At 43.3% G+C, this 26826-nt stretch overlaps 1 protein-coding gene and 1 non-coding gene across 3 annotated transcripts in view; both read left to right on the forward strand.

The window, feature by feature from the left end:
* The window catches only part of SDC2 (syndecan 2), a 121517-nt gene that overhangs the window by 82168 nt on the left and 12523 nt on the right, over positions 1-26826 (forward strand). For both annotated transcript variants that reach the window (XM_065903218.1, XM_065903219.1), the window contains one exon: positions 20242-20353. In XM_065903218.1, the coding sequence (XP_065759290.1) occupies positions 20242-20353 (112 nt within the window). The remainder of the gene's footprint in view (positions 1-20241; positions 20354-26826) is intronic.
* On the forward strand, positions 25336-25407 carry TRNAC-ACA (transfer RNA cysteine (anticodon ACA)). The gene has a single exon. It is a non-coding gene; the product is annotated as a tRNA-Cys (tRNA).

Below are 26826 nucleotides of genomic sequence, written 5' to 3' on the forward strand. Positions count from 1 at the left end.
TTTTTGATGTCTGAGCCACAAAGCAGGAATCTGTCCCGTAATTTCCAGAAGACCTCTCAGCTCTGCATATTGTGATCTGTTTCTGTGGGTCACTGTTGTGTCATCTTCGCTTACTGTCAAATGGTCAACTAATAGAAGTCAAGAGCTGCCTTCATTCACCACTTTCTAACCACACGAGGAACTCCATATTCGGGTAGCTCATATGAAGGTGGAGTTGGGTTTAGGGTAGTTACAGAGCCTTTCCTTTATTTTTCAGTCTTGATAAGCTTGTTTGGTTTATTTTGTATAAAGGTTAGCCAGATCATTGTGACCCCCTGGCTTCATTATGACACAGACTAAGAAAATTGTCTGACTCCTCAGAGTGGCCTGAGTTTGAGGAACAGTCATTTTTTTTTAAATCAATGTCATGATCGCTGATCTGCCTAAAAGCATATCTACACAATTATAAATAATCATCCATTGGGTTTTTATTTTCCAGTTTGCAGTGCTGGTTCACAGGTTGTCTCTCTTTAATTTTCCCATGAAATCTGGGAGACAGGCATTATTTTCTCATCTTACCCAAAAGGAGATGGACTAAGCCTCTGAGTTTCTGTCTGGGTGCACTGATTTCAGGTTGGAGTCTCTTAAACCCCTTCTAACTCCCGTGTTGCCTAACTGTCTGGCTCGTGGCCCAATGGACTATAAAAATCCATTCATTCAATATAAGGGGAGGAATCTGTCACCCATCAAGTTTCATTTCTGATTCTCTCCCTAAAAGTGTCACTGGCACATTCTGCTTGCTCCATCTCCAAACTCATCAAATCTCAAACCACCTTCTGTGGGAACCCCATGCCTGCTTCTGCCTGTATTTCTGAATCAGTGAAGGACTCTACCCGTCATTCCAATCCTGGGTGTTAGGGTTGTATATGAGTGATGGTGGGCATACCATGTGATCTCTAAAGCTCAGGATTCTCCAGCTATAAAATGGGGCTAATTAATACCAGCCCTATATTGTGAATATTTTGAGGTCTCATCCATTTAAATTTGGTACACAAATGCACTGTAAGGATAGCAACCACTATTGTCATTTTTAAAAGTCCGTATATCCTCTTACCCCTCATGTGATCAGTTGGCAGGTCCTACAGATTCTAACCACATTAATGTCTGTCTGCCTGAGACTTCTTACATAATTACTGCCATAATTTGACTCATCAGCTGTGGCTCCAGTCCAGCCCCTCTAATCCATCATCTGCACTATATCCAACCTGGTATTTCCAAAAGCACAAATTTGAACTTCTCCTTTAAGCCCCTCATTTACGTACAGAATAAAAATTCTTTAGTTTCTCCCCAAAGGCCCTTCATGACCTGCCCCTTTACACAGCCTCCCCTCACTATCATTCCTATTCCTGGCCACACACACTACCCTCCACAGTGTAGAACTGAGGCTCCTCTGAATAACCTCCCATCCGATCTTGGTTTCCTAAAAGCTGGCATTCTCTGCCTCCAGTTTCTCTTCTTCCCTCCCGCACCTCAAACCTCCCCCACCCCCACCTCATGCCTAGCTGGTGTCATCTCATCTTCAGTTTCGTGGTCTCAGTACTTCACACAGCATTCTGCATTCAGTAGGTGCTCAAGAAGTGAACACATCAACTTGGTTTCAGTGCACACAGGTTGGCCAGGCGCCTTTAGCCCTGGGTCTTCTCAACTTTCTGGCATCTCTGAGGAGTTGGCAAGGCTGGACCATGGACTGGATCTTTAGGAAGGACCCTGGATGGGTAGCTGAGCCGTGAGGAGACCTGGAGTCTGCCCTTAGGAACTTGAGGTGACGAGAAATGAGATCACTGTCACCACAGTTCATCCACTTTATCACTGTAAGAAAGCCTACATATGATTGACATATATGTAGCAGCGGGCTTCCCTGGTCGCTCAACTGGTAAAGAATCCACCTGCAATGCAGGAGACCCTGGTCCAATTCCTGGGTCGGGAAGATCTGCTGAAGAAGGGATAGGTTACCCACTCCAATATTCTTGGGCTCCCTTGGTGGCTCGAATGGTAAAGAATCTGCCTGCAATGCGGGAGACCTGGATTCAACCCCCGGGTTGGGAAGGTTCCCCTGGAGGAGGGCATGGAAACCTGCCCCAGTATTCTTGCCTGGACAGTCCCCATAGACAGAGGGGTCTGGTGGGCTGCAGTCCACAGGGTCGCCAGGAGTCAGACGCCACCGAGCGACCGAGCACAGCACAGCACGTGTGTAGCAGCAGCCATCTCACCGGGAATTTATCCAGAGTTGTCACTTGACTACTCAGAATTTACTCCAGAATTGTCCCTAAATATTCCCGGCAGAAGCAGCCGTCCGCATCCTCCCCCTACCCTCTGCAACAACCAGCTGGGAGCCATCAGCCGTGGTTACCGTGTCCATTAGCCGAAAAGTAACAAAGCCGGGCCTGCTGGCCCGACAGGCTGTAGGCTCTTACCCTGTTGTGACCGAGATCACACCTGTCCAGAGTCATCTGACAGCTTTCCACAGAAGATTGTGAGGTGTTAGTCTTACTGTTTTGTGAGATAGACATTGAACACTTCTGTCCATATGTAATGCTCTGGAAAACTCGAGAACCATCTAGAACTTACTGCATTACATGTTGTTCAAAACCTCTAGAAATCCAAGCCTCTCTCCTTCATGCAAACTGTGGGGATTTGCTTTGTCCCTTCCTAAAAAAGATGCAAAGCCTGCTGAATGTGTTCCTGAGTGGGTTCTGACACCTCTGAGTTTCATTGTTGTTGTTCGGTTGCTCAGTTGTGTCTGACTCTTTTCGATCCTGTGAATGTAGCATGCCAGATTTCCCTATCCTTCACTGTCTCCCAGAGTTTGCATGCTCAGATATATAGAAGTGCCTGAAAAAGAACCCCATGATCTACCTGCTGTGGGTCTTAGAAATGCAAGCCTGTCTTGAGAGAGAAGTCTATGGCCAGGGGAAAGGATTTATTCTCTAAGACTCCGGTTGCTGTCTTTATTGGTTGGTTTGTTTTAGTCGACTTTTTACTGAAGCCTAGTGCCTTCAGGAAAGGACACAAACCAGAAGTGTACAGCTTGAATTTGCAAATCACCCTTTTCATATATTAATATACAATAATTTCTAGGACTCAAGTGCCACCACCAATTTATTGAATTAAATGGAGAGAAGGTGAGGATGGAAGCAGGAAGTTCTGAATCCTTTTCCCTTGACACAGCTGTTTGATAACCTTCCCGTTACTTATGTGCTCAAGGAGGTAGTTTTGTTTTCCTGGGGCTAATATTTGAGCCACTCACAACCTGTAATTTTTGCCTCTAATTTGGTTTCTTTTGCCTTTTAAATGATGAATCCCATGAAGCCCCCCACCCCATGTAGGAAAATGGCCTGCTCCCATCTATGTGTGTCCAAAGAAAGGACACCTAAGAGTTTATCTGCACACTTGGTTCTGATAAGGGAGTTCCTATCTAAGGTGGATTTTTCCCCCCTTATTCTGAAGATGCCTCTCTTATCCCCATGTCTTTCCTTTTTCTGTCTTCAGAGGTGGAAATTCTTTAGGGCTGTAGTTTATCTCTCAAATTCATGACCTTCTTTTCTTCTGGAAGATTTGTCTGATCACCTCCCCTCTTCCCATATGGTCCTTTGTGGGTCCAGTTAGTTGAAGCAACTTAACACAGGCTGTTATACTTTTCAGTGAAGTTCAACCTACTGTTCCTCCTGGTTAGGAAAACATCACTTTCTTGACCCATTAGTGATGAGCTGTTTACCTTATGATCAGCCTCAGTGTCACATGAAATGTTTTCAACTGTAATTGTCTCCCCCATTACCCTGAAACTTTTTAATTATGAAAATTCTTAAATATAATAAAAGTTGAAAGACTGTCCTCCACCTGAATTCAGTAATTGGTAGTCATATTTGCTTTCTTTATGTATAGATTTTGGAGGGTTGTACTACTGATAGCAAAATTAGTCCATCAGGATATTTCATCCCTGAGTACTTCAGCACATACCCGCTGTGAGTAAGGACAGTATTTTATATGAACACAGTCTTACCCAAGAGCGTTAATTCCAGGTCCATACTATCTTCTAATGTCTAGTCCACATTCAGATTTCCCCAGTTGTCTTAAGAGCGTCTTTTGTAATTTTTTTCACAACCAGGCTATGCCAGAGTTTTTATTTCCTGTGGTTTACTAGTGCATCAGAGACTATCTGGGTGATTGTGACAGGTCAGGGAACAGAACAGTGGTGCAACCGTGCAGACAGTTCCCCGGGAGAAGGCTGCGTTTACCTATCTGTTGTTGGCAGTTTCCTTACTTGCTTGATGCTGCAGTGGAGGCAACAGTGAATGAATGAGCATGAAAGCAGACATCCATCATCACTATGAATGGACCGCTTGTCACTCCTGGAAGTCCGGAAGGTCTCATTTATTTCATGCAGCTAATTGTATCTGCCGTTGCTTTGATGCAGCCGTGTACACATGTTTTTAGCACCTAGGAACCATCTTGTGTGTGCTGGTTTGCCAAAAAGGTGTGTTGTTATTCTGGAAGGGAGCATAGCTCAGGAGAGATATATGGGCAAGAATTCTCCAGAGATTTGGATTTCATGATAATTAGTAGAGTTTATTTTGGGGGAGTACATGTTAAGATGTACAGAATAATTGAATAGATAGTATGTAGTTTAATTATCTCTCCCAGCACCCCCTCATATCCCTTACTGTTGCACACACTGGTTGTAATTAATGAACCAATATTGATACATTATCATTACCTATAGTCCACAGTTTGCATTAAGGTTCACACTTCATGTTGTTTATTTCTATGGGTTTTCAAAAATGTTGATTTGTTTACTTGACTGTACTAGGTCTTCGTTGCAGTACGCAGGATCTTTAGTTGTGGTATGCGAACTCTTAGTTGTTCCATGTGGGGTTTAGTTCCCTGACCAGGGATTGAACCCAGGCCCCTTGCATTGGGAGTGCAGTCTTAGCCACTGGACCACCAGGGGAGTCCTCATTCTATGGGTTTTGACAAATGCATCATATCAAGTATTAACAATTACACTTTTCCACAGGATAGTTTCACTGCCCTAAAAATGCCCTGTGTTCCACCTGTTCATCCGTTCCTCCTTCTCCCTGAACATCTGACCTTTTTATTCTCTCCAGGTTTTCCTCTTCCAGAATGTCATAGTTGAAATCATACACTGTGTAGCCTTTTCAGACTGACTTTTGTCACTTAGTAATAGGCATATATGTTTTCTCCATATCTTTTAGTGGCTTGCTAGCTCATTTTAGCTTATCACTGAATATTATTCCATTGTTTGGCTGTATTACACTTTGTTTATCCATTCACAAAGCTTACTGTTATTTTTAAACAGATGATAGAACTTTTCGGCACATAGTAGGTGTTTGGTTAATCAATAGTTATTAAATGGCTTAGATTGAATCCTTACTTTTTTCTGACAGGTGTGTAGTGCAAAGAATGTGTTGTAATGGAAAAGGCAATTCTGTGTTAGGAACTGATTTCTGCTAATGTTCAGTTATTGTTTAAGGAGAGAGCATTTAACACCACAGCCGCTTAGCCCAGCAGCTGCAGACAATTTTGATATGCTTCTAACAACAGTTTAAACATTCTCCCTAGCACTGCAGTGTCCAATATAGTAGCCACTAGCCACATGTGGCTATTTCCATTTAAATTGATTAAAAATAAAATTAAAAATTCAGTGCCTCTGTTGCACCAGCCATATTTCAACCACTTGATAACTATATGTGTCTAGTGGCTTCCATGTTGGACAGAGCACATTTGGAACATTGTCATCATCACAGATAGTTTTGAACGCTCTGATCTAGAGCGTTCAAATAGAAGGATGGGATTGAAGTGAGTTGACCAGGCCGATTCTGGTTTCTCTTTAAGGCTTAGCTGTTTTGAGCTGCAGCAGTTTTACAATGGAAGAGAGGAAGGCCAGAGATTTGTCTGCTGGAGCAAAGTTGCTTAAAATAACTTACTAGGGATAAAAAGGCTGCCCAGGGCAGTGAAGCTGTGAAATCCTCCTTGTGTGACAACCCCAGGAGGCCCAGCTTGACAAAGGTTTAGGCCCTTGATCAGCTAGTGTTAAGGACTTTTACAGAACTCTGAGTTCTTGCTTATTTAGTTTGGTGAAAAAGCAGGGGCCTTCTCTAATTTGAGGGGTTGGAGTGGGTATGGAAAGGGAGTTAAACTTCTCAACTAATAAGTTTGCAAATTGTACACGCATCCCTGAGTAAAATCCTGTGGTCCTTGGATTCCAGGAATGTGAATCTTGAATGAATATCAGATATTTGCCACAGAAATTGTAGCTCTGTCCCTTAAAATCGAAATTACTCTTATTTGGGAGCAAAAGCAAATGGCAGTTAAGTTTTCTTGTGTGTGTGTGTGTTCCTTCTTTTTTTCCTAGCTCTTGGATTTGATCAGATCTGATTTCATTCACATGGTAAGTGCCAGGCTGACACAAAGTATTATGGGTTGTCAGTCTGCTTAGATCTCAGTTCTGTATTCATTTTATGTATGGCATTTTACTGAAGTCTTCAGGTTTTTTTCTTCTACATTGATGTCCAGATATCAGACATTATATGAAATTGTGCTTTTCCTTAATGCCTAATCCCGAAATTGGCTGTTGATGTTGGTGAGGGTTTCTAATATAATTTTCAACTGAAAGCACCAAATTGCTCTGTTTGCACACTGCAGCTTTAAATATTGACTTTTCACCTTTTGGCATGCTCAGGCTTCTAAGGGGCCTCATGTGGAAAGGCAAATTTGACAGAATAATATATCAACCAGAATTCCTGTGAAAAGGCTTAAAATATTCTGGTATTTGGACATCCAGTCAGGATGTGACCACTTGGAATCATGACTGTCTATAAACACAGGCTTAGAATTGATAGTTTCTCTAAGAATAGGCACAGAGAAAATAGTATATTATCTTGCAAATGAAGAACTGGAAATGCCAGACCTCAAATGAAGACAGATTTCCCTTTAATCTTTCAGCTAGTGTCACCTGCTAAACAACTCTCAGAAGAGTTGCTGAGATTTAATCAGTATTTAATAATTATTGCATTTGTTCAATTGACTTTGCTTTAAAAACTAACACGTCGGCCCTCGAATAAAAGGCAGGATAAGGGATGGATTTCTTATATTTACTATGATTTTCATTTAATTTTAAAAAGTATATTTTTAATTTAGACACTGTTTCATGTTAGCAAAGTCTTGAGAAATTGATTACGGTTTCTTCACATGGGGTTGTTTTCTTAAAAGCCATGCAAGGGGAAAGAATCAATATTAGAGCTTTCCGATGTCAGCTTTATACAGAGCCCCCCAACACGATTGATTACAGCTGTTTTTGTAAAGGATTTAAAAAGAACAATCTGTATTAAAAACCTCCTTCTTTGCTATGAGCTTGGACAGTTCCAAGCGGGTTTCCATGGGGGTTGTGCTGCAGTGTGACCACTTGAAGAGCTTGTGGCCACACCAGCGAGCCAGGGCAGTCGGATGGGAAAAGGCTATTAGGTGAGGGGGTGTCGGGGAGCATGCCAAAGAGGTTACCGTGGCAGCTGCAATCATTCAGCCAAATTCCTCAGCCTCCAAAGCAGGAGAGGCAAGAAGAAAGTGACTTCTACCAGTGGTGTGTAAAGCAGCCGGAAAAGAGAGATGAAAAGTCAGCCTGTGTTCCAAAGCATTGGCCAAAGGCAGGGATGTTCAGGCCAAGTAAGGAGGCATGGAAACCGATAGCCCACAGCTTCCACATCCCCATCTGCTACCTGGAGGCTGGTGAGGAGTGGACACGTCTTCCGTGGTCCTCTTACACCGAGCCCCAGAAGCGAGCTCTAATCAGGCTGCCCGCTGATGTCGTCCCAGTTAAATAATAAACTCCACTCTGTGGGCAGAGCCGCTGTGTGGCGGCAGGGTGCCTGGAGCAGTCACATCTGTCCAAAACGGGCCCCATCTTGAACGGCTGTGACAGGACCAGAGGAGAGACGGGAATGTGGGCTGGGCTCCCCGGGCTTTACTTCTCAGTAAGACCTGTGCGCTTTAGGAAATGAAGATGTACCAAGCAGCCCCGGGTGGCTGTCATCTGAAAAGGTGGGGCGTGTTACCTAGACCTTGCCATGGGTTGCTTTGCAGAAGGCATTTGCAGGCCTGAGGTGGCCCGTTAATTTGGGAAGAAGTCAAAATCCTGGGGAGTGTGGGAACTTTTAGAAAATATTGTTAGATTTAGTACCCATGAGTGCTAAATCACCCCCATAGGCCTTTGGTATGGCTTGCTTTAGAACTGATGGAATCAGTTGGTAAGCAGCTTTTGTTACTGGATTTACTTGGGGGAAAAAATTCCTTGAGATGATATGATATGTTTTTGACTCCCAACGATTAATATTTGCTTTTCCCTATCTCCTGTATTTTTAGAAAATGAAGTGCTATTTCTCTTATGATATGTGCTTATGAATGTGTGTTCCAACTGAGACTTTTAATTATCACTAGGGAATTACCATGAATCAGCCTCACTTGGGTGCAAAAAAATAATGATAGGCTTTTTTTGAAAAAACATATTCTCGAAAGCATTTCTTAAATATTAGTTTTTAATTGAGCATGTAATTTTACCATCTTGCAGGCTCCTCTTTTCCCTTCATCTTCCATACCCTTGTATCGTAAGAGTGTAGGATTCTATCAGTAGGTTGTTGGAATGTCTCCATAGACGCTGATGGAGGTAGACCAGAAGGACAGAAGGCAGCGCTGGGTGGTGGGGATTAGGTTACCTTTTGGGTTTTTGAGGTTTTTTCCCAACATGTTAGTTTGAACAGCCAATGAAGTGTTTATCATTGTTGGGAAAAAATATGACTGTCCACACGGCTTCTTTCCTCTTCCTTTGGTATGATTGTAAATGTTATCTTCAGATAAATAACTCATAAACAACACTCGACAACACCAACATAAGTGCTTTCTCAAATGCATTCACATAAGAGATGGCACAGGTCACATGACTATAAACGTACTCCCTGTGAAACAGGTGTTTTTATCTGAGAGCTCAGGTTTCATTTCTTGTGGAATTTCATGCAGAGTCCACAGTGGATTTCGTAATCAGTGTCTAATACCTTTAAATCTGCCTGCTTCCTTTGTTAAGGAAATCATTTCTTAAATGCTGCGTGGCCTTCATTGTTAATTGGTTGAAGAGTTTGGTCAGGAACAATTCCTTTCTACAACAAAAAGAAATACAAGGCCAGGGGCTATGAGTCTTGGGCAGAATCAGGATGTTTTTCTGAGAGATAATCAAGAATGTGATTACCTTCAGCTCCCAATATAGCCACCTCTGTGACTTGACACTTGGTATTAAAAATCCACCCTTCAGAACAGTTTGACTTCAGTTTTGAAATCTGTGGTCTCATCATCTTTGGAGGTATCTCCTTCTGTCTAGCTTTGTTCCTTTTATTTAGATAAGCACTGTCACGTTTTCAGTCTTACAGGGTAAGGAAGTAGTCACATGTCATTTTCTTCGTTGAAAAAGTCTCCTAGATCAGGTAGTCACCTTGGCAACCCAAGGCTTTCTAGAATCAGCAAAAGGAGAGATAGAACAAGAGGCTGTCCTTACAGACAGACAGCATTGATGTAACAGAGTGAAGTGAAGTGAAACTCGCTCCGTCGTTTCTGACTTTTTGCGACCCCATGGACCATTCATTCAGTCCATGGAATTCTCCAGACCAGAATACTGGAGTGGGTAGCCTTTCCCTTCTCCAGGGGATCTTCCCAACCCAGGGATCGAACCCAGGTCTCCTGCATTGCAGGCGGAATCTTTACCAGCTGAGCCACCAGGGAAGCCCAAGAATAGTGAAGTGGGGAGCCTATCCCTTCTCCAGTGGATCTTCCTGACCCAGGAATTGAACCGGGGTCTCCTGCATTGCAGGCAAATTCTTTACCAACTGAGTTATCAGGAAATGTAACAGAATGGCCCCTGAAAACCAGGAGCAACTCAAAACGTCTTCAGGGCTCACTGGCACGTCAGCCCTGGAGTGTGTCCAGGGCACAGGGCTTCCAGGTCAGATAGTGGCCACTGCAGGTGGAGACTAGGCTAGAAGGGAGCTTGTTGACTGGGGCACCGACAGCCACACCTTGACGTGGAGTGTCTTCCCTGCTTCAAATAACCCAGAAGCAAAGAGCAACTAATGAGATGGGTAATGAGACCCAGGGCCTTTTAGAACCTAGAATCTTGTGATTAAATATCCATTTTAATAGACCTTTCGCCTTTATGGCTTCAGATAAACTGGATCAGGAGTGACCAAATCACTGTGGTGTGATTATGTGGCACTTTCCTCAAGTGTGCGCTTTTTTTTTTTTTTAAGTGTTTGTCACTTATACACCTGTGTACTTCCATGATGCTTTCTTTAGGCTCTTTATACATGTATGTATCTGTCTGTTTAAATACATTAGCTGTTAAAAGTCCTGTTGATGTTTGGAAGCTGGTTCCTGGACTTTTCCATTGTTTGTGTCTTTAGCAGCATATATATGTTGGCAAAATATAACAGTAATTAGGAACAAGATCATTCACAAGCCACCACCCTCACCAATTAACTCTCTTCATTTTTCTACTGATTTGAAATTTTTAGAGTTGTCATATTAGAAAATATTAAAGCAATATATACTTTTAAAATATAGTGTGTTGTCCAAACATGTTTCCTCATTTTTCTGTGGGATATGATTTTCAATGGCTAGGTTGAAAAAATTAATGTATGGTACATAATTGGCATAGCTATCCTTCTGTAGTTGCATTTACATTGTCTCAGTGGTTTTGCCTTAATTCAGTAGTAAACATTCCACCTCGCCTTCTTTTTAGAATATTTCCTTAGGATAATTCCTGAGAGTAGAAATATCTGATCAGATGGTAGAAAAGATTTTGTATCTTCTTAAACACATTGCCAAGGTGCTTCCCAAAGGGCTCGTGCCCATTTCTGTAAGTTGGCATCTTTTACATAGAGCTCTCTTTACAGGTATGCAGTAAAGTGTCCGTACCAACGTTCAATCTCAGTGCTGTCTTAGACCTGAAATAGGCTCAATTGGAAATTCCATCCACCAACTGCCCCGCATCTCTTGAGAGCAGGTTTATTCTCCAGCATTAGTTGGAGCCTGGCAGGGCGTGGTCTGCTCTTTGGACCTGAGGTCTTTCCCATTTTCCAGCCCCATAGGCATCCTGGGGCACTCCATCAGCTCCTGTATAGGGTGGAGAATATATGTGGCTGTGCCTCAGGGCTTAAAATTGTAGCAGTTGAAAAGCCTTTAGAGTGAATTATTAAATCTAAACCAGAGCCTCTTGGCTTCCTGTGCTTGACTTGGAGTCTGTTCCATTATGGTAGTTTTTACAAAACACTTCTGAATGAGAAATACATTCCAAATCTCTTTTTTTGCCCCCCTCTCCTGCCAAACACCACCAGGAAACAGAATCTGGTTATTTCAGTTAGAATATATTAATCCTGACCCTCTCCAGCCCTTGGGGCTTTTCAGGTTAGGCCCACACATCTTCTATTTTTACTCTAGTCTAAACTGTGGTCATATGGATGGCAAAATAAATACTAGAATATTTTAGTTCAGGAGGGAGAGAGGCAGCAGTGCTTATAATAACATGGCAGCGAACCTCTCTCTTCCCTCTGTTTGATATTCCAAAAAAGGAAGAAAGCGCCACTCGGAGCACATCTGTAAGTCATGAACATTTTCCTTTTCTGTGTCATGCATAGTCAACATAACCCCCCTCCCCGCGCCGCCCAGGCGTTGCTTTAATATCCTTTGCTCCGTAAGAGCCCTAGTTTTGGTGCCAACAAATTTAATTCAAGACCAAGGTGACTTACCTTCTCTCTTTGGACCAAGAATCCGAACCCTTTCTAAAGTGAGAAGTTGTGGTGTGTTCTGCCCTTATCCCCCACTGCCCACCCCTCACCCCCTACCTCCTTTTTGACATCCATGACGCCTGAAGAGGAAGACTGGTTTTGTTTACATTTGAAAAGACCCTGATGCTGGAGAAGATTGAAGGCGGGAGGAGAAGGGGACGTCAGAGGATGAGATGGTTGGATGGACTGACTCGATGGACATGAGTTTGAGTAAGCTCCGGGAGTTGGTGATGGACAGGGAGGCCTGGCGTGCTGCAGTCCATGGGGTCGCAAAGAGTCAGACATGACTGAGCAACTGAACTGAATTGAACTGAATCCTAGGAAGAAAATTTTTTTAAAAAAATGGATTGAATTTCACAATATAGATGTTTCGAAACTCAAAAGTTACAAAAGGACATAAAGTGAAAACTCTCTCCAGGTGAGAGATTTTGCATTTAATTAGTTGACCCTGTAATTTTCTCTAGGTGACAAAGCATAAAGTATGTCAAGAATTTAGGTGCAAGGTTTAGATTTCTTTCTACTCAGCTTGGTTGACGGCTTTTCTTTGTGAAATGGTGGCCTATACAGACTGAGGACTGTGGAACAGGGGGCTTTGTAGAGTGATATGGCAGTGATATGATTATTGGCAAGGGAGCATAGTCTTGCATACTGGCAAGGGAGTGTCCGTAATCAGGGCCATTTGTTGTTACCAAGGTCTAGTTTAAAGAGAAATGGGACCGAGGCCCTGAATCCTGCCTGTTCTCTGTCGTAATGATTGTGGGTGGGGGTGGGGCTGTAGAGGAGAATTGCATCCTTCAGTTAGGTAAGCATACAGGGGCTTCTGGGTCCTCCTATTTGAGATGTTGGTTTAAATTTACCCACCAAGCCACTTACTGAGCCAGGACCATACTGTAGACTCAATAGACAAACCCTGTAGGAAGAAAAATAATGTTGAAGCAGCTACACCAACATACCTATGGTGAGACATCTTTTGTGACAATGACACGAATTCTATTGAATCATAAATAATACATTGAGTTGAACCAAGTAATCCTTTGGTCAGATTTTTTTGCTGTTGTTTTTCTTAACATGCTGATTGTTGGGCTGAGCATTTTATTAGAGAAAGATTTTGTTTGAGCTTTGTTGGCTAGAAAATCGAAGTGCTTTGACCTGCATTCTGTTCTTTTTTTTAAACAAAGAAGAAAATTTCTACTCTGAAGTACACTAACTCAGTGTTACTTTTTAAAACACTTTTCAGCCATTCCGATGTGCTCCAGAGACTAGTGTTGTGCCCGGCTCGTTGGAGGCATTCTTAATGAGTTGGTGAATTTTTCTAAAGTCATCCTTATCTTTCTGTTAGTCCTCCTCACAATATAAGGCTAAATTCCATTGCCCTTTTCATAAGGAGAACTTGTAAAATTCATGGATTGAGTTTTCCCTGATGTGTGGTAACCGGGTAACTTGTTTAAAATATGTGGTTATTTTCTTTCACCCAATGGCTTTAAGCTTGCTTTCAGCCTTTCAGAAAAATGTGACCTCTGCTACTCTTTGTTGAACCTTTACCCATATGCTGGCTCTCAAGCAGTGGGAGATACAGAAAACACCAGACCTGCTCCTCGTTCCTCAGCCTCTTCAAGGAATGTACATTCTAAGGGTTGAGGTAAGATTACCACATCCAACAGGAAAATCTGCCATGACTAGTAAATTCTGAATGAGTGGTTCAGACCTGCAGGATTGTAAGTAGTTACTTGTAGGAATTCTATCATGCTTTGGTTTGTTTCAAAAGGTTCATGGAACTAGTTGAATTTTTTCACAGTTGCTGATGTTCGGACTCTCTTAGAGTTTATTTTTTGATGTGACATTTTTCTGAGCAGCCCAGTCATCTTTTTGCTTCATACTTCACACCCAAATGTGATTCTGCCTTCATAAACCTGATTTTTTTCTTTCCAGAATTGGGTTTATTTTCCTAATAGACACAAGTAAATAATTTAAATTTCCCCTTAATGGAAGGCAAGCTGAAGTGTTTCTTAAAGTTAGAGGCTAGCTTTGTATGTAATTAAGGACCTTTTTGAAGCAGGTCTGAGCTAAAGATCTTTCTTAAGGATTTCTTAAGTAGGAATTTAAGAATCTGCTTTCATGTGTGACCTCAGCTTCTGTATGAGTTACACACAGGATGGTAGAATAAGTCTAGGCCATTGTTAGATAGCGGAGCATTTTCTGTAAACAAGTCCTTAGAATAAGTGCTTGGTAAATACAGTAGCACTTGCCGGTAAATATATAATGCAGTCACATCTCACACATGTTCAGGGACCACAGTACATTTCCCAACAGTAAACAGAGGTTTCTTTCCTTCCATTACATCTTTGATTTGGATGGGACACCTAATAGAGATGAAGGTGTTACTAAAAATGAATGAGTGACTTGAGCTGGCTTCCTTCACAGGGGCAGTGTACAGGATGTTAGGCAGAGAAGAAATTGTTAAGCTAGAATTTTAACTCTTCACGCAGATTTTTCCCGATCTATAATGCCAAAAACACTAGTTCTGAAAGATGTTAAATAGATTTTCGGGGCAGGTGGGGAGAATTTCCATGGCCAAAGTTTGAAAGTGTTGGATCAAGCAGAGTTCAACAGGACTCTTTTATTACAATTCTTCTCAGGGCCTTTATTATGATTACGTGTGAATTACAAGGCGGGGTGGGGGGCAGGGGTAGTGGGCAGGCCAGCAAGGCCAACACTCTCAATGAGCACACACTTTGAAGCCTTGACTTGGACATGAATCCTTGTTCCCCACTTCTGAGCTGTCTGTCTTTGGACAAGCCTCAGTTCCTTGGTTTGCAGTGGAGATTGTTGAGATGATTAAATGTGCCAGTGCTTATAAAACACTTAGCACAGAATGCCTGGCACATAATAAACACTTAGCAGTTAGCTACAGTTAATCCTTTTGAACCCCAGGCTGACTAGCTCTGAGAGCTTCCTGTTGTGGGGCATTACAGTTCAATAGCAAGAGCCCAGAATTAGGCAGCAAACGTTTTGGGCTCCAGGTTGGCCACCAAGTAGACAAGATGATTTTTAAGTGACTTTATCACTGTGGTGTTCTGTGTCTTCACTTTTGAAATAAATAGGTCATCCGGATGCCTATAATGTCCAGTCAAGCTCTAAGATTATAGGTTTCCATGGGCTCTACCTAAGCCAGAGTTGGCAAGTTCATCTTAAGGGCAAGTGTATCATCTCTATGGGAATATGTAGGGGAAAATTTTAATTATTATTTCATTTACAGTGTGTGTTAACTAGTAATAAAATAGTTTATTAAGTCATCTCTGGAAAAATAAGCTAGAGTTACAGCCAGTTTGGTGCTTTGTGGTCACTATAAAAGTAAATAAACATTTGAGTCTTTGAGTCCAAGTCAGGACTGAATGTGCCTTTATGCTAAAACTAAGAAACGTCATCCAGGTGCTTGTTTTCTATTATGTGATTCAGAGTGTCATACCAGGCCACACAAATATTTAACTTTTATGTCTGAAGGCTAACTTTCTGAAGGTTGGGTTTGGGGTGGTGGTATCCGTAAATAGACTTTCTACTTTCTGACTTTGCTATCAGCCTAAGTTTCCACTACGTGTGCGTGCATGCTAAATCACTGCAGTTGTGTCCAACTCTTTGCAACCCTATGCACTGTAGCCCGCCTGGCTCCTCTGTCCATGGGATTCTCCAGGCAAGAATACTGGAGTGGGTTGCCATGCCCTGCTCCAAGGGATCTTCTCGAACCAGGGGTCGAACCCACATCTCCTGCAGCTCCTGCAGTGCGGGTGGATTCTTTACCACTGAGCCACCAGGGAAACCCAAGTTTCCACCATAAGGTGAATTTAACACCTGCTGCTTTGAGCTTTAATTATCTTGACCACTGTTTATCACTTGCACTAGTTTAAGGCACTTAGAGGACATCCATCTAGTAGATAAGGCAGTGTATCTTTTAAGGAAGACCTTAATTTCTAAATAACAGATTTCCACCCTGGCAGTTTGAAACATGATATTTGCCGATATAAGCTTTACCTCATAGTAAAAAAAACCAGCAAGTAGATTTATTCAGTTGCCATCTCACAAATTTTCTTTGCTGAGACAATGGGAAGATTTGTGATATTTCTTATTTTGAGATTAGTGCACTTGTGGTCTTCTATGCACCAAACCAGCATTTTCTCTGTTCATTTTTATTACAAACATCATATATGTTTGGGCTGAACTGTTCTGTCAGAATATTGGTTTTCATCATCCTCAGGTACGCAAGCCCCTCAATTTTCTGTCCTTGGAGGAGTTTATTTCCTCTTAGGGGTTTTGTATAAAGTAAATTGATGTCACCAGGTCTGAGTGGAGATTTTTTGTTGTTTTTGATTTTTGTGTGTATGTGTCATGGAACCTGGGGTTTGGGTGGAGGAAGTGGCAGTAACTGACTGGAAATGCAGGTGAGGTCTTGTGGTAGAAGAATGTCTTTCAAGGCCAAGGAGTTTTTATTTTTATCCAGTGGAAGATAGGGAGCCAAGAAAGGGTTTTTATCAGCAGGGGAGCATTGTGGTCATGTTTAAGAATGGTCCCTCAGCAGATGATGGATTCGAAGACAAAGCCCTGAGGGTGGCTGAGGAAGGAGGCCCAACGTGGCGGCGCGGTTGCTGCAGTTTGAAGGGTAGGGAGAGCGGTAGAGTTGGGAGACGAAGGTAGATTTTGCCGGCCGTCAGGCATCAATTACCTCCTCTGTGGAGGTGACTCAGGGCTCGGGTTCGTGGCTGAACCTCCTGTGGCCGCTCTTCCTCCTGGTTGTACCTCGTTACTTCCCACATCTTTCCTCTGCTTCCCTGCAGCATGTCTCACGTCAGCTGAGGGGAGACAGGTCTGAAAGACCAGCTTTGTTTTTCTTCCAGCGTGTACTTGGAGCCCTGTTAGCCAACACGATTGATGCTGCCCCTTGGTCACGGGCTGTCCCGAATGAAACCAGCTCGAGAGGAAATCCTGCCGTCGGACTGGGCCTCTGCACGTTTCCTCCCCGTTGCTTTCTTTCATGCAGCGGCTCGTCTCATCGAACATGAGAGTGTTCTGTGTGTCTAGGGGTTTTCTGCTCAGTGAGGCAAATCACAGTTGGCTGGTGGAGAAGCCGTAGTCTTGAGTCACCCCTTTTCTTGGCTTTTGAAAGATGCGTGTCTCGCCCCCAGGGAATGTGAGTGCAGAATTCATTTCCCTTTCTGGGCATGTTAACTGCAGCAATCCTCTCTGTACAGAGAGTGGAGTCTTCACCAAAGGAATTGTCATGTTTGCAAAGATTTTTTTTTTGTTTAGAAGAAAAGACAGTGGAGGTTTTCTTCGAGCGTTATCTGCTACCGTGGGAAAAGAAGCCTGCTTATTTGAGATCAGACTACGGAAGGTTGTGTGTGTGTGTGTGTGTGTGTGTGTGTCTGTATGTGTGAGTGCGCATCTGCTAAGCTGCTTCAGTTGTATCTGACTCATTGCAACCCTATGGACTGTACCCACCAGGCTTCTCTGTCCATGGGATTCTCCAGGCAGGGATACCGGAATGGGCTGCTATGCCCTCCTCCAGGGGATCTTCTCAACCCAGGGATCGAATGTGCAGCTCCTGCGACTCCTGCACTGGATTTTTTTTACTGCTGAGCCATCAGTGAAGCTCTCTATGGAAGGATGGATATTGGCAATTCCTCTTAGGCGCTTGGTGCCCCTGACATGAGAGCAGGAGATAATGTTTAGTGTGATGTCATAATTATTTGTACCACAACAGACAGTGGAGGAACAAATCCTTTTAGCTGCCCTTGAGCACATTAAATGTCCCCTCCGCCCCAGGACTGCCCTGGAGCCTCGCAGAGCCCAAGGGGCTGAGGGGGTGCCAGCTTCTTTAGGTACATCCTGAGTCCAAGTCTTGTAGCATTTCAGGTCCCACAGTCTTCTCCTAAGGAGCTGGCTGTCATAGAGAAGTGAGTTGCTTGTCAAGCCAGTCTGTGTGGTTGAGTCATGAGGTGGCCACAGTCCTCTGGGAGATGTGTTTTGGCCCATCAGCCTGTGCATGAGACAGAGGTGCCCGTCTAGCAACTGGGTCACCTAATGAATAGACTTGCAGTTTATAAGTAGGGACTAAATATTTCGTGTGGCCCATGCCACCTCCAACTTCTTTGACAGAGCCAAGAGGAAAAAATCATTCAGTGTTGAGAAAAGGCAAACAGGTTTCTGCTTTTAAGCTCAAGATTGCGCAAATAGGTCCCTGTCCACGTGTATAGTTTGGGACCGATGATCTCCGAGGCTTCGGATGGAAAGATGTCAACTGTAGAAGTCCTGAGGATCTTGTGACATGTGTTAACTCTGAAGCCTGAGTCAAAGTCCAGTTTGTTTTAGGTAATCTCAGTCAGCAAATATTTATTGAATCCCCATGCCTTCCGAGAGGGCCAGAGAACTCAGGTCACTGAGGCCCTGCCTTCTCCAAGTGTGCTCTGCTGCGGGGCCTCAGAAAAGTGCTCATCAGACAATTAACAATAACACCAAGCCTTTGTCTTAAATTGTTCACAGGCAACAAAATCCAAAATAGTAGTTTCTAACAAGGGGACATGGAAAGTCTGAAAAAAACAGAGCCTGTTTTGTTGACTGGACTTGAGAGAAAGAATAAGAGGGCCCTGCTGATGGAATTCATAGGGCAAAGTTTAGCACACGCAGGACAGCAAACAGCCCGCGTGGTGTTTGCTGAGCACCCTCTGCCCACCAGATACTGTGATCGTGGGGGGCTGGGTGAACCGAGGATGTGTGAAGCACAGTTCCTGCCCTCGTAGGAGCTAAGAGACTGCCAGGGTCAGTGACGCCGATGGGGGGCTGTGGAACCCACGGCTCCTGGTACTGTAGGTTCACGAGCTTTGGGAAACCCGGCCGGGTCTAGTAAGAGCCTTGGAGACTGCCATCATGCAGCATGGCCTCAGAGGGCAGAGTTAAGCTCTGACTGTTCTAGGAAAATTCCAGCACACTCTTGTCTCAGGGTGGTCACTCCGTGCCTGCCGGCCAGGCCACTGGGAAACCTGTCCCTGATTAAGGTCCCAGTCCTCAGAATGTGCCGGCGTGGCCGCTTAAACAACGTGGGCATCCGTGCCTTCACGGTAGTTGTCACTGAGGCCTGGAGGACACCGGCTTGGGTTTAGGACACTTCAGTCTCTCCAATCAGCTGTCGAAACCTGAGGGAAGGAAGTGATGTCATGGTGGGGTGGCTCTGGCGTCCTCTTTGGAAGGTTCCAGTCCAGTGACAGCTGGAGCAGAAGAAGGCTTTATTTTATCAATAAAAGGGTATCTGATGAAAGCCACTGTAATGAGGGAAACATTTTTTTGTCATTCCTGTTAAGAACAAACATTCCATTTGATTTTTTAGAAAATAGGACAATAATGAGTGCTGCCTTTTTCCAAACACAAGTGTTTTTTAGCGGCTGACAGGCTGCTGTGTTTGTTTCTGGGCTTTCATGAGATACTGGTGGTAAAATATCAATTTACTGAAACCATTTAAGAAAAATTATACGTCTACTCAGCCTCCACTTCATGTGAGTGACTCTCTTGGCAGGATTAGGTTGAATTTTAATACTAAAACTCTTACTGAAGAACTAAGAAGCTGTGGAACTGGTCGACTTAGTGAATGATCCCTTTCCCTATTCAGCGTGTGATTTGCTATTACCCAGTGCCAGGAATATAAAAAGAATGCGCTTGTGTGGGTTTATCTGCATTTGTCATTAAGGCTCCACTAAGCCTGTGGGCCCCAGATGTGGCTCGCGGTGGGCTGTTGCCCCGGTCCACAGCCTCGTGGGCTCTGATCCTGGCGGGGTGTGGTGCTGGCCTCTGCATGGCCCCCGAGAGCTCCTGGCCGTGATGGTGCCTCTCTGAGTGTGGCCGGGCCTGTAAATGTCCAAAGGACCTTGATGCATCCCTGGGAGGTGATTTTGCCCAAGCACCCTAATACATCCCCAAGGAAGTCTTAAATGAGTTAACTGTCTTGTAACTTTTCCAATCAAGGAGCCTCACAGTGACTTTGGGAAAGCAGATGGCTCCAGCTAGCACTGGGGCCACTGGAACTCAGACAGCTTTAGTGGGAAGTGAGGAAATAAGCCTGTGGGTAGGTGCTTCTGAGGCATCTTGGGTCCACTGGGTTAGACTCCGTAAGCTTCCTCAGGAGCATTGTCTGTGGTCAGCCCTTGACATCATGCGACTTGTCAGGGTGTGCCGAGGAAAGGAAGGGACAAAAATGTCGGTTTAGAGGAACGGGAAAGAGGGACAGGTAGTCACTGAGGTATAAGCCTGAACAGTGAGATGAACGAATAAACTCATTTCCTAATTTCTCACCATCCTAAACCCCTTCTCTTTCCTTTCTCAGCGGGCAGAGCTGACATCTGATAAAGACATGTACCTTGACAACAGCTCCATTGAAGAAGCTTCAGGAGTGTATCCTATTGATGATGATGACTATGCTTCTGCATCAGGCTCGGGTAAGGCCAGCTACATCCACACTCATCTCTGTTCTCCGTGTTTGTGTATGCACGTGTGCACACACACACTCTTACACACACATACACTCACACTCTACTGGAACGTGCTTCAGGGAAACAGGCAGGAGGCATCATTGTTAAGGGCACACTCTGTGGAGTCACAGTGCCTGGGTGTGAATTCTAGCTCCCAGCTACTTGAGCTGTGAGATCTTGGGAATATATTTAATTTGGCTCAGTTTCCTCATTTATAGAATGGAAGATAATAATAATCCCTCCCACATAGGGTTGTCATGAATCTTAAGGGGTTGATGCATCTGTAGCTCCTAGAGCTTGCTACTTGGCATGTAGGCAGTGTTCTATCAACATTGTCAGGGTGATGTCATGAAAACCACCCTTCAATACGAGTTTCATAGAACCGCCAACCTTACCTTAAAGCTTATAGGTGAGACCAAGAAGAGTTACACTTTCTTACTACTAGTGTATTGCTCAAAAGTAGGAGGGAGCATGTAGCAGCCAAGTAAAATGATTGTACACTGATATCTTCAACTCCTGTGATGGATCAGTTACCTGTTACTTCAGTAATGCCTCGTAACAAGCCATCCCAAAGTGTAGTGGCTAAAAACAACAGTCATTTTGTTTTGCTCCTTAGTCTTCAGGGTGGCAGTTTAGGTGGCCTGACTGGGCTCTTTCCCGTGTCAGTGGTCAGCTGCAGGTTGAGTTTGCTGATCTTGCTGGGCTCTGTCATATCTGTGGGGTAGCCGGGCAGACGTGGCTCTGGTCATTGTGGGCTCTCCTTCTCCAGAAGGCCAGCCATTTGTCCACAGGGAGGAGACAGAGATCCCAAGATAGCAAGTAGGAGTGTGCAAAGGCTCTTGAAGTCAAGACTTAGAATGGGCACAATTTCACTGCCACGTTTGATAGGTCAAAGCCAGTCATGGGCCCAGCCCGGACGAAGGGAGCTGTAGGGTTGCCACAGTGCAGAGGAAAACACTACAAGGAAGATGAAGGATTTGATCATTTTGCAATCAATTTCCTATACCTGGGACATGTTTCACCTGTGCCAGGATTGGCTCCCAGGAAACTGAGAAAGAGGAGGAGTTTGTGCATGTATTAATGATCAGATCAGGAAGGTAAGGTCAGCAGCATGCTAGGGAGTCTTATCCAGGATCTTCCTTGATTTGAATTTCATTTTACATTCAACATTTGGTAAAAGTCCGTATAGTCAAAGCTATGGTTTTTCCAATCGTCATGTACAGATGAGAGTTAGACCATAAAGAAGGCTGAGCATCAAGGAATGGATACTTTCAAGCTGTGGTGCTGAAGACTCTTGGGAGTCCCTTGGACAGCAAGGAGATCAAACAAGTCAATCGTAAAGAAAATCAATCCTGAATATTGATGCTGAAGCTGAAGCTCCAATACTTTGACCACCTGATGTGAAGAGCCAACACATTGGAAGAGACCCTGATGCTGGGAAAGACTGAGAGCAGGAGAAGAGGACGACAGAGGATGAGATGGTTGGGTCGGTCCATTGGACCGACTCAATGGACACAACTTTGAGCAAACTCTGGGAGATAGTGAAGGATAGGGAAGCCTGACATTCTTCTGTGCATGGGGTTGCAAAGAGTCAGACATGAGCTAGCAACTGAAAAAATGCTGAATGTAGATGTCTCACAATCAGATCAGCATGGGCTTTAGAATAACCCAGAGCAAATTAAAATTGTGTCTTTGGGAGAGATCTAGCTATATAAGAATGAGTATCTTAGGTTGGAGAATGGCAAGTCTGAGAGAGACAAGAAGGGTTGTAGCCGACCTAGATAACAGTGAGCTTACAACGCAGTCCTCATGTAAAAATAGCCCTAGTTATTCTGGGGAGAGTGATATATATCACACACGCAGGATGAGTGTGAAAAGTTGTTCTCCGTAGCCCACAACTCTATTAATATTGTTCACTCATGGCACCTCTTTTTTTTTGTTAACACCTCAAAAGTGCTTTGTAACTGTCTTCTTCAAAATGTCTCAGGAAATATACCTATATATACATTTTGGTCCTCATTTCACAGATCTTAGAATCTGAGAGTTGTCAGAGACTTGTAGAGGTTGTCCAAGTCATTTTTCTGATTTCTGCTAAGATTGTCCTTAAGTTTAACATAAAGAATGCAGATTCAGTCCTGCTCCTCTGGAAGCCCTCATGTCCCCCATCCGGGTGGAAGGGGATTGAAGTGGTTGTTTGAAATCCTGAACCACTCATCAGACAGATCGAGCTCAGACTTAAATGTGGGCCCACATTGCTTCTGCCTTGGCTACAACCTTGGGCAGATCATTGCTGCAAAGAAGTGTAATGTTCTGGATTTTGGAAACCTCCTTGCACTGTACTGGGGGTGTTGATTTTCAGCTTAAAGTTAGCAGAAGCTATAACTAAAATTTGTAAAGCCCTTTACTTATTACTTATTTACTGCATGTCAGACTCTGTTCCTAGTCTTATAGCATCTCTATAAAGACAGATTCTGTTATCTCTGTTTTTCACAGGAGAAAATCTAAGGCCTGAGGAGATTGAATAGCTTGTCTCAGATCACACTGTTGGAAGGAAGTGGAGCTGGGCCAGGGGCCAGGGAGCTGGGCTGGAGAGTGTGTCCTCTTCACTCCTTCGCTCTGCTGCCTCCTTGTGTCCTGAAACCCCGCTCTAGAATGAGGAGACCCTGCCTCGCTGACGCACAGCCCCTGGTGGAGACGGGGATCTCCTGGGTTTTGGCCAGCGTTCCCTCTGTTCTCACTGTCACACCGTTCCGTAGAGGAGCACAGGGACTGCAGGCATGGCCCGAGACCCAGAGGGTACCTCCCAGGGGAGAAGGTAGATCATCCTCATACTATATATGTTGAAAACTTCAACCATCCACTTAAACGTTTCATGGACATTCACTGTGTGCCAGATGCTTGACCATATTCTTTGGACACAGAGATGAAAGACTAGGTCTTTGTCCTCAAGGAACCAAGAGTCGATGAGAAAAATGTAGAAATGAGAAAAAAAATTAATTGTTACACTATGTCATGGATGATATAACCTAAGAAGGTGCTGTACATCAAAAGTGTAAGAGTTAAATGCAGAGTTCTGGATAAAGGTGGCGGATTGAAGGTATATACCTCCCAAGACCCAACCAAGCTGACCATAAACGAATTGGGCCTAAACTCATGAGGACAAATGGATCAGTATAGGAGCCAAAGGCCACAATGTTTTGAAAGCTGGGAGGCAGATGGGCTTGTAGTAACAGACTTGGCAGACGTGAGAAAGCTGAGTTAGCCAGCTGTGGGGTGCGGAGGGGGGCAGGGGTGGGGAGAGCAAAGAAGCAAGCTAATTTATACGGCAGAGTCCCCACGGGGCCCTAGAATTCACGCCACTAGATGGAAGGTGAAGATGGTACTAAACTCAGGATGACTGACTGAAAGTTTAAGAAGAAAGGAGATTTCCCACCTGAAACTATCACAACATTATTAACCAACTATACTCCAATACACAATAAAAAGTTAAAAAAAAGAAAAAGTAGATTCCCTAATTCCTTCCCATCAGAATGCAGCAAAAGGATTAATGCTTCTGACCTGAGAAGAAAACTGGAGGTTTGTTATCTGGAGAGGAAAAACAGAGGGTCTTTGGACTAGAAATGTACCAGGCACATTTGGGGATGGGGGCCCCACGTTGGAAACAGAGAGAACAAGTTCTGAGATTAATGCTTAGGCTAGTGCAGAGATTTTCCAAGTTATCTTCTCCCAGTCGGTTCCCAGAACTTGGCCTTCTCCCTCTCTAGGGACTTGAACCAACTCGAAGGAAATAACTCTAAAATACTGACATTGGCATTTGTGATAGACTTCTGTGTGCTCAGAGCTTCTAGTCGGCTGCTCAGCCTCTCCCTCTTAAGTAAGAGAAGACAACCAAGGCTCCCTGGACATTTACAGGAGGACTTCTGAAAGACAGAGACCTTCCTATAGCCCCAAATTGGAAGAGAACAGAAAAACTTACTAAATTTGGAGAGATAAGGTGCTTTAATGTTGAAACAAGAAGAGGATACTATAAAAAAGGAACATTGTAAGAGTGCAAGAGTCCTTGGAGAGTGAAATAGTCATGTCAGAAATGAACAAATCATTAGGAGATGAGATAATACGCAGATATTTACTCAATTCATTCAACAAGTATTTAACAATGACCCACAACGTGGGGGAATAGACACCATTCTAGGTGCTAGGGACACTTTAGTAAATAAAATCTAATGATGCTTTCTCTGATGGTAGAATAATTTTATTTATTCCTTCCTATATTCTCTATTTCCCAATTTCATCTGTGAAAAAACTGCATTATTTTTTTAAAAGATGTATTTCTTCAGTAAGTAGAAGAAAATGTTATTTTTTTTAAAAGAAGAAACTCAGTGAACAATGGAAGCAGATAAAAATAGTTCCATGATGGAGAAAGAGAGGATGACACTGATTTTAGGAATGAGAGTTTAAGCAGGAGAGTTTCCAAGGTGGAAACAGGCTTTGGACTCAAGTCTAAGCTGTCTCAGGCAAAGAGGACAGTGAGAGCTGAAAGTCAGGGGTGAGGGAGATGTGATCAGTGGGGTCCCCAGATTTCTGGTTTGGGTAAGAGGGTCAATATTTTTAATAAAGATGATAAATGCAGTGGAAGAGCCACCTGAGGTGGGTCACTCATCTAATTTAAGAAGAGCTAACTTGAGAGAATTTTCTACTTTACAAAATCTCTTCTTTCACAACGAATTCTCCAAACTCCTAATTTGGTGATTCATATTTGTAACTGTTGTAAGCCAAGAGAGCCTCGAAAACCTTTAATTGAAAATTTTTCTTTTCTCATTGAATTTTTCTCCTAAGATGCAAATCAGTCATATTATGTATAAAATTTTGATGGAAAATCAGGGAAGCTGATATGAGAGAGCAGTGTATTTGGACCCATCATTATTAATGATTTACATTTATGTAGGACTTCCCTGGTGGCTCAGATGGTAAAGTATCTGCCTACAACGCGGGAGACCCAGGTTCGATCCCTGGGTGGGGAAGATCCTCTGGAGAAGGAAATGGCAACCCACTCCAGTACTCTTGGCTGGAAAATCCTATGGAGGGAGGAAAGTGGTAGGCTACAGTCCGTGGGGTCTCAAAGAGTTGGACACGACCGAGCAATTTCACTTCACTTCACATTTATGTAACATTTTGTATACACAGAATGCTTTCAAATATATATATATATCATGTTTGCATCTCTGAAAATTACTGGTTGTTATCCCCATTTTACTGATGAAGAAACTAACTCAAGCATTATTTGTCCAAGGACACAAAGATAATAAATGCCAGAACAAGTACTAAGTTTGTTTAATGCCAAATCCCATATTTATTTCAATATACCCTTCACCATTTTTTTTCTGAATAATGAGTGTACATGCTGGAGGAAATCAATATATTAAAATATTTAAAATGAGTCATATTCATAGCTTTGTACTTTTACTAGTATCTTACCTCATATTTTTTGAACTGCTTGTTATTTTAACATGATTCCATGTGGAGTCTGGGGCTATTCATCATTTTTTCCTGTCTGAGGAAGCAGGTTAGTTTGAGTTACAGACTTTGAATTTTTTGAGTTGTTATAAGTTTGACAAATGATCAACTTAAAAAGAATGTTGTATTTGAACGTGAACAATTCTCAAATGTTTTTGTAAAAAGGCAAAATGAACAAACAAAAAGACATAGTACCCAGTTGGAAGTCAGTGGTTAGTCCTTACCACACAGATACTGGGTCAGCGCCTGGAGGTGTTGGGATTTTGTTAGACATTCTGTTGGAGAGCCAATCAGATCCAGTCCCTCAGCCATAGGAAGCTTCGGTCCCTCGTCCCTCAGGGGAAACTTTAGTCAGTCATCACACAAACAAATGCATTGTTGCAAACTTGTGATAAATGCAGTCTTAGGGTAAGAAAGGTGGTACTAAATAAGCAGGTGATGAAGACTAATGTGGAAGGGAGGCCTTCTCCAAGGAATGACATTTGTGCTGAAATCTAGAGGTGAGGTTTAGAAATTAACTAGACAAAGACTTCTGGCCAAAGATCAGGGGACCACAGCTGCAGTCTAGGGGATAACAGGATAAATGATGCTGAAGGAAACTAGAAAGGTAGGCCAGGACTGGACTACACAAGAAGAGGCGGTGGTATTTTATATTCACCTCGAGAGCCGTGGAGTGCCGCTGTTACAGTTTTTTGTTTTTTTTTAATTTTATTTTATTAGTTGGGGGCCAATTACTTCACAACATTTCAGTGGGTTTTGTCATACATTGACACAAATCAGCCATAGAATTTACAGTTTTAAAGAGGAGAATGATGGGATTGCAGCCCATCTGTGCACAGTGGGCTGGAAGGAAATGAGGAAGAAGGGAGGTCCAGTGATTGATGGGAAGATTGATGAGGGTGGTAGCCCTGGAACTATAGAAAGAT

Source organism: Muntiacus reevesi, chromosome 12 (assembly GCF_963930625.1).
Source record: "Muntiacus reevesi chromosome 12, mMunRee1.1, whole genome shotgun sequence".
Classification (NCBI taxonomy): Eukaryota; Metazoa; Chordata; class Mammalia; order Artiodactyla; family Cervidae; genus Muntiacus; species Muntiacus reevesi.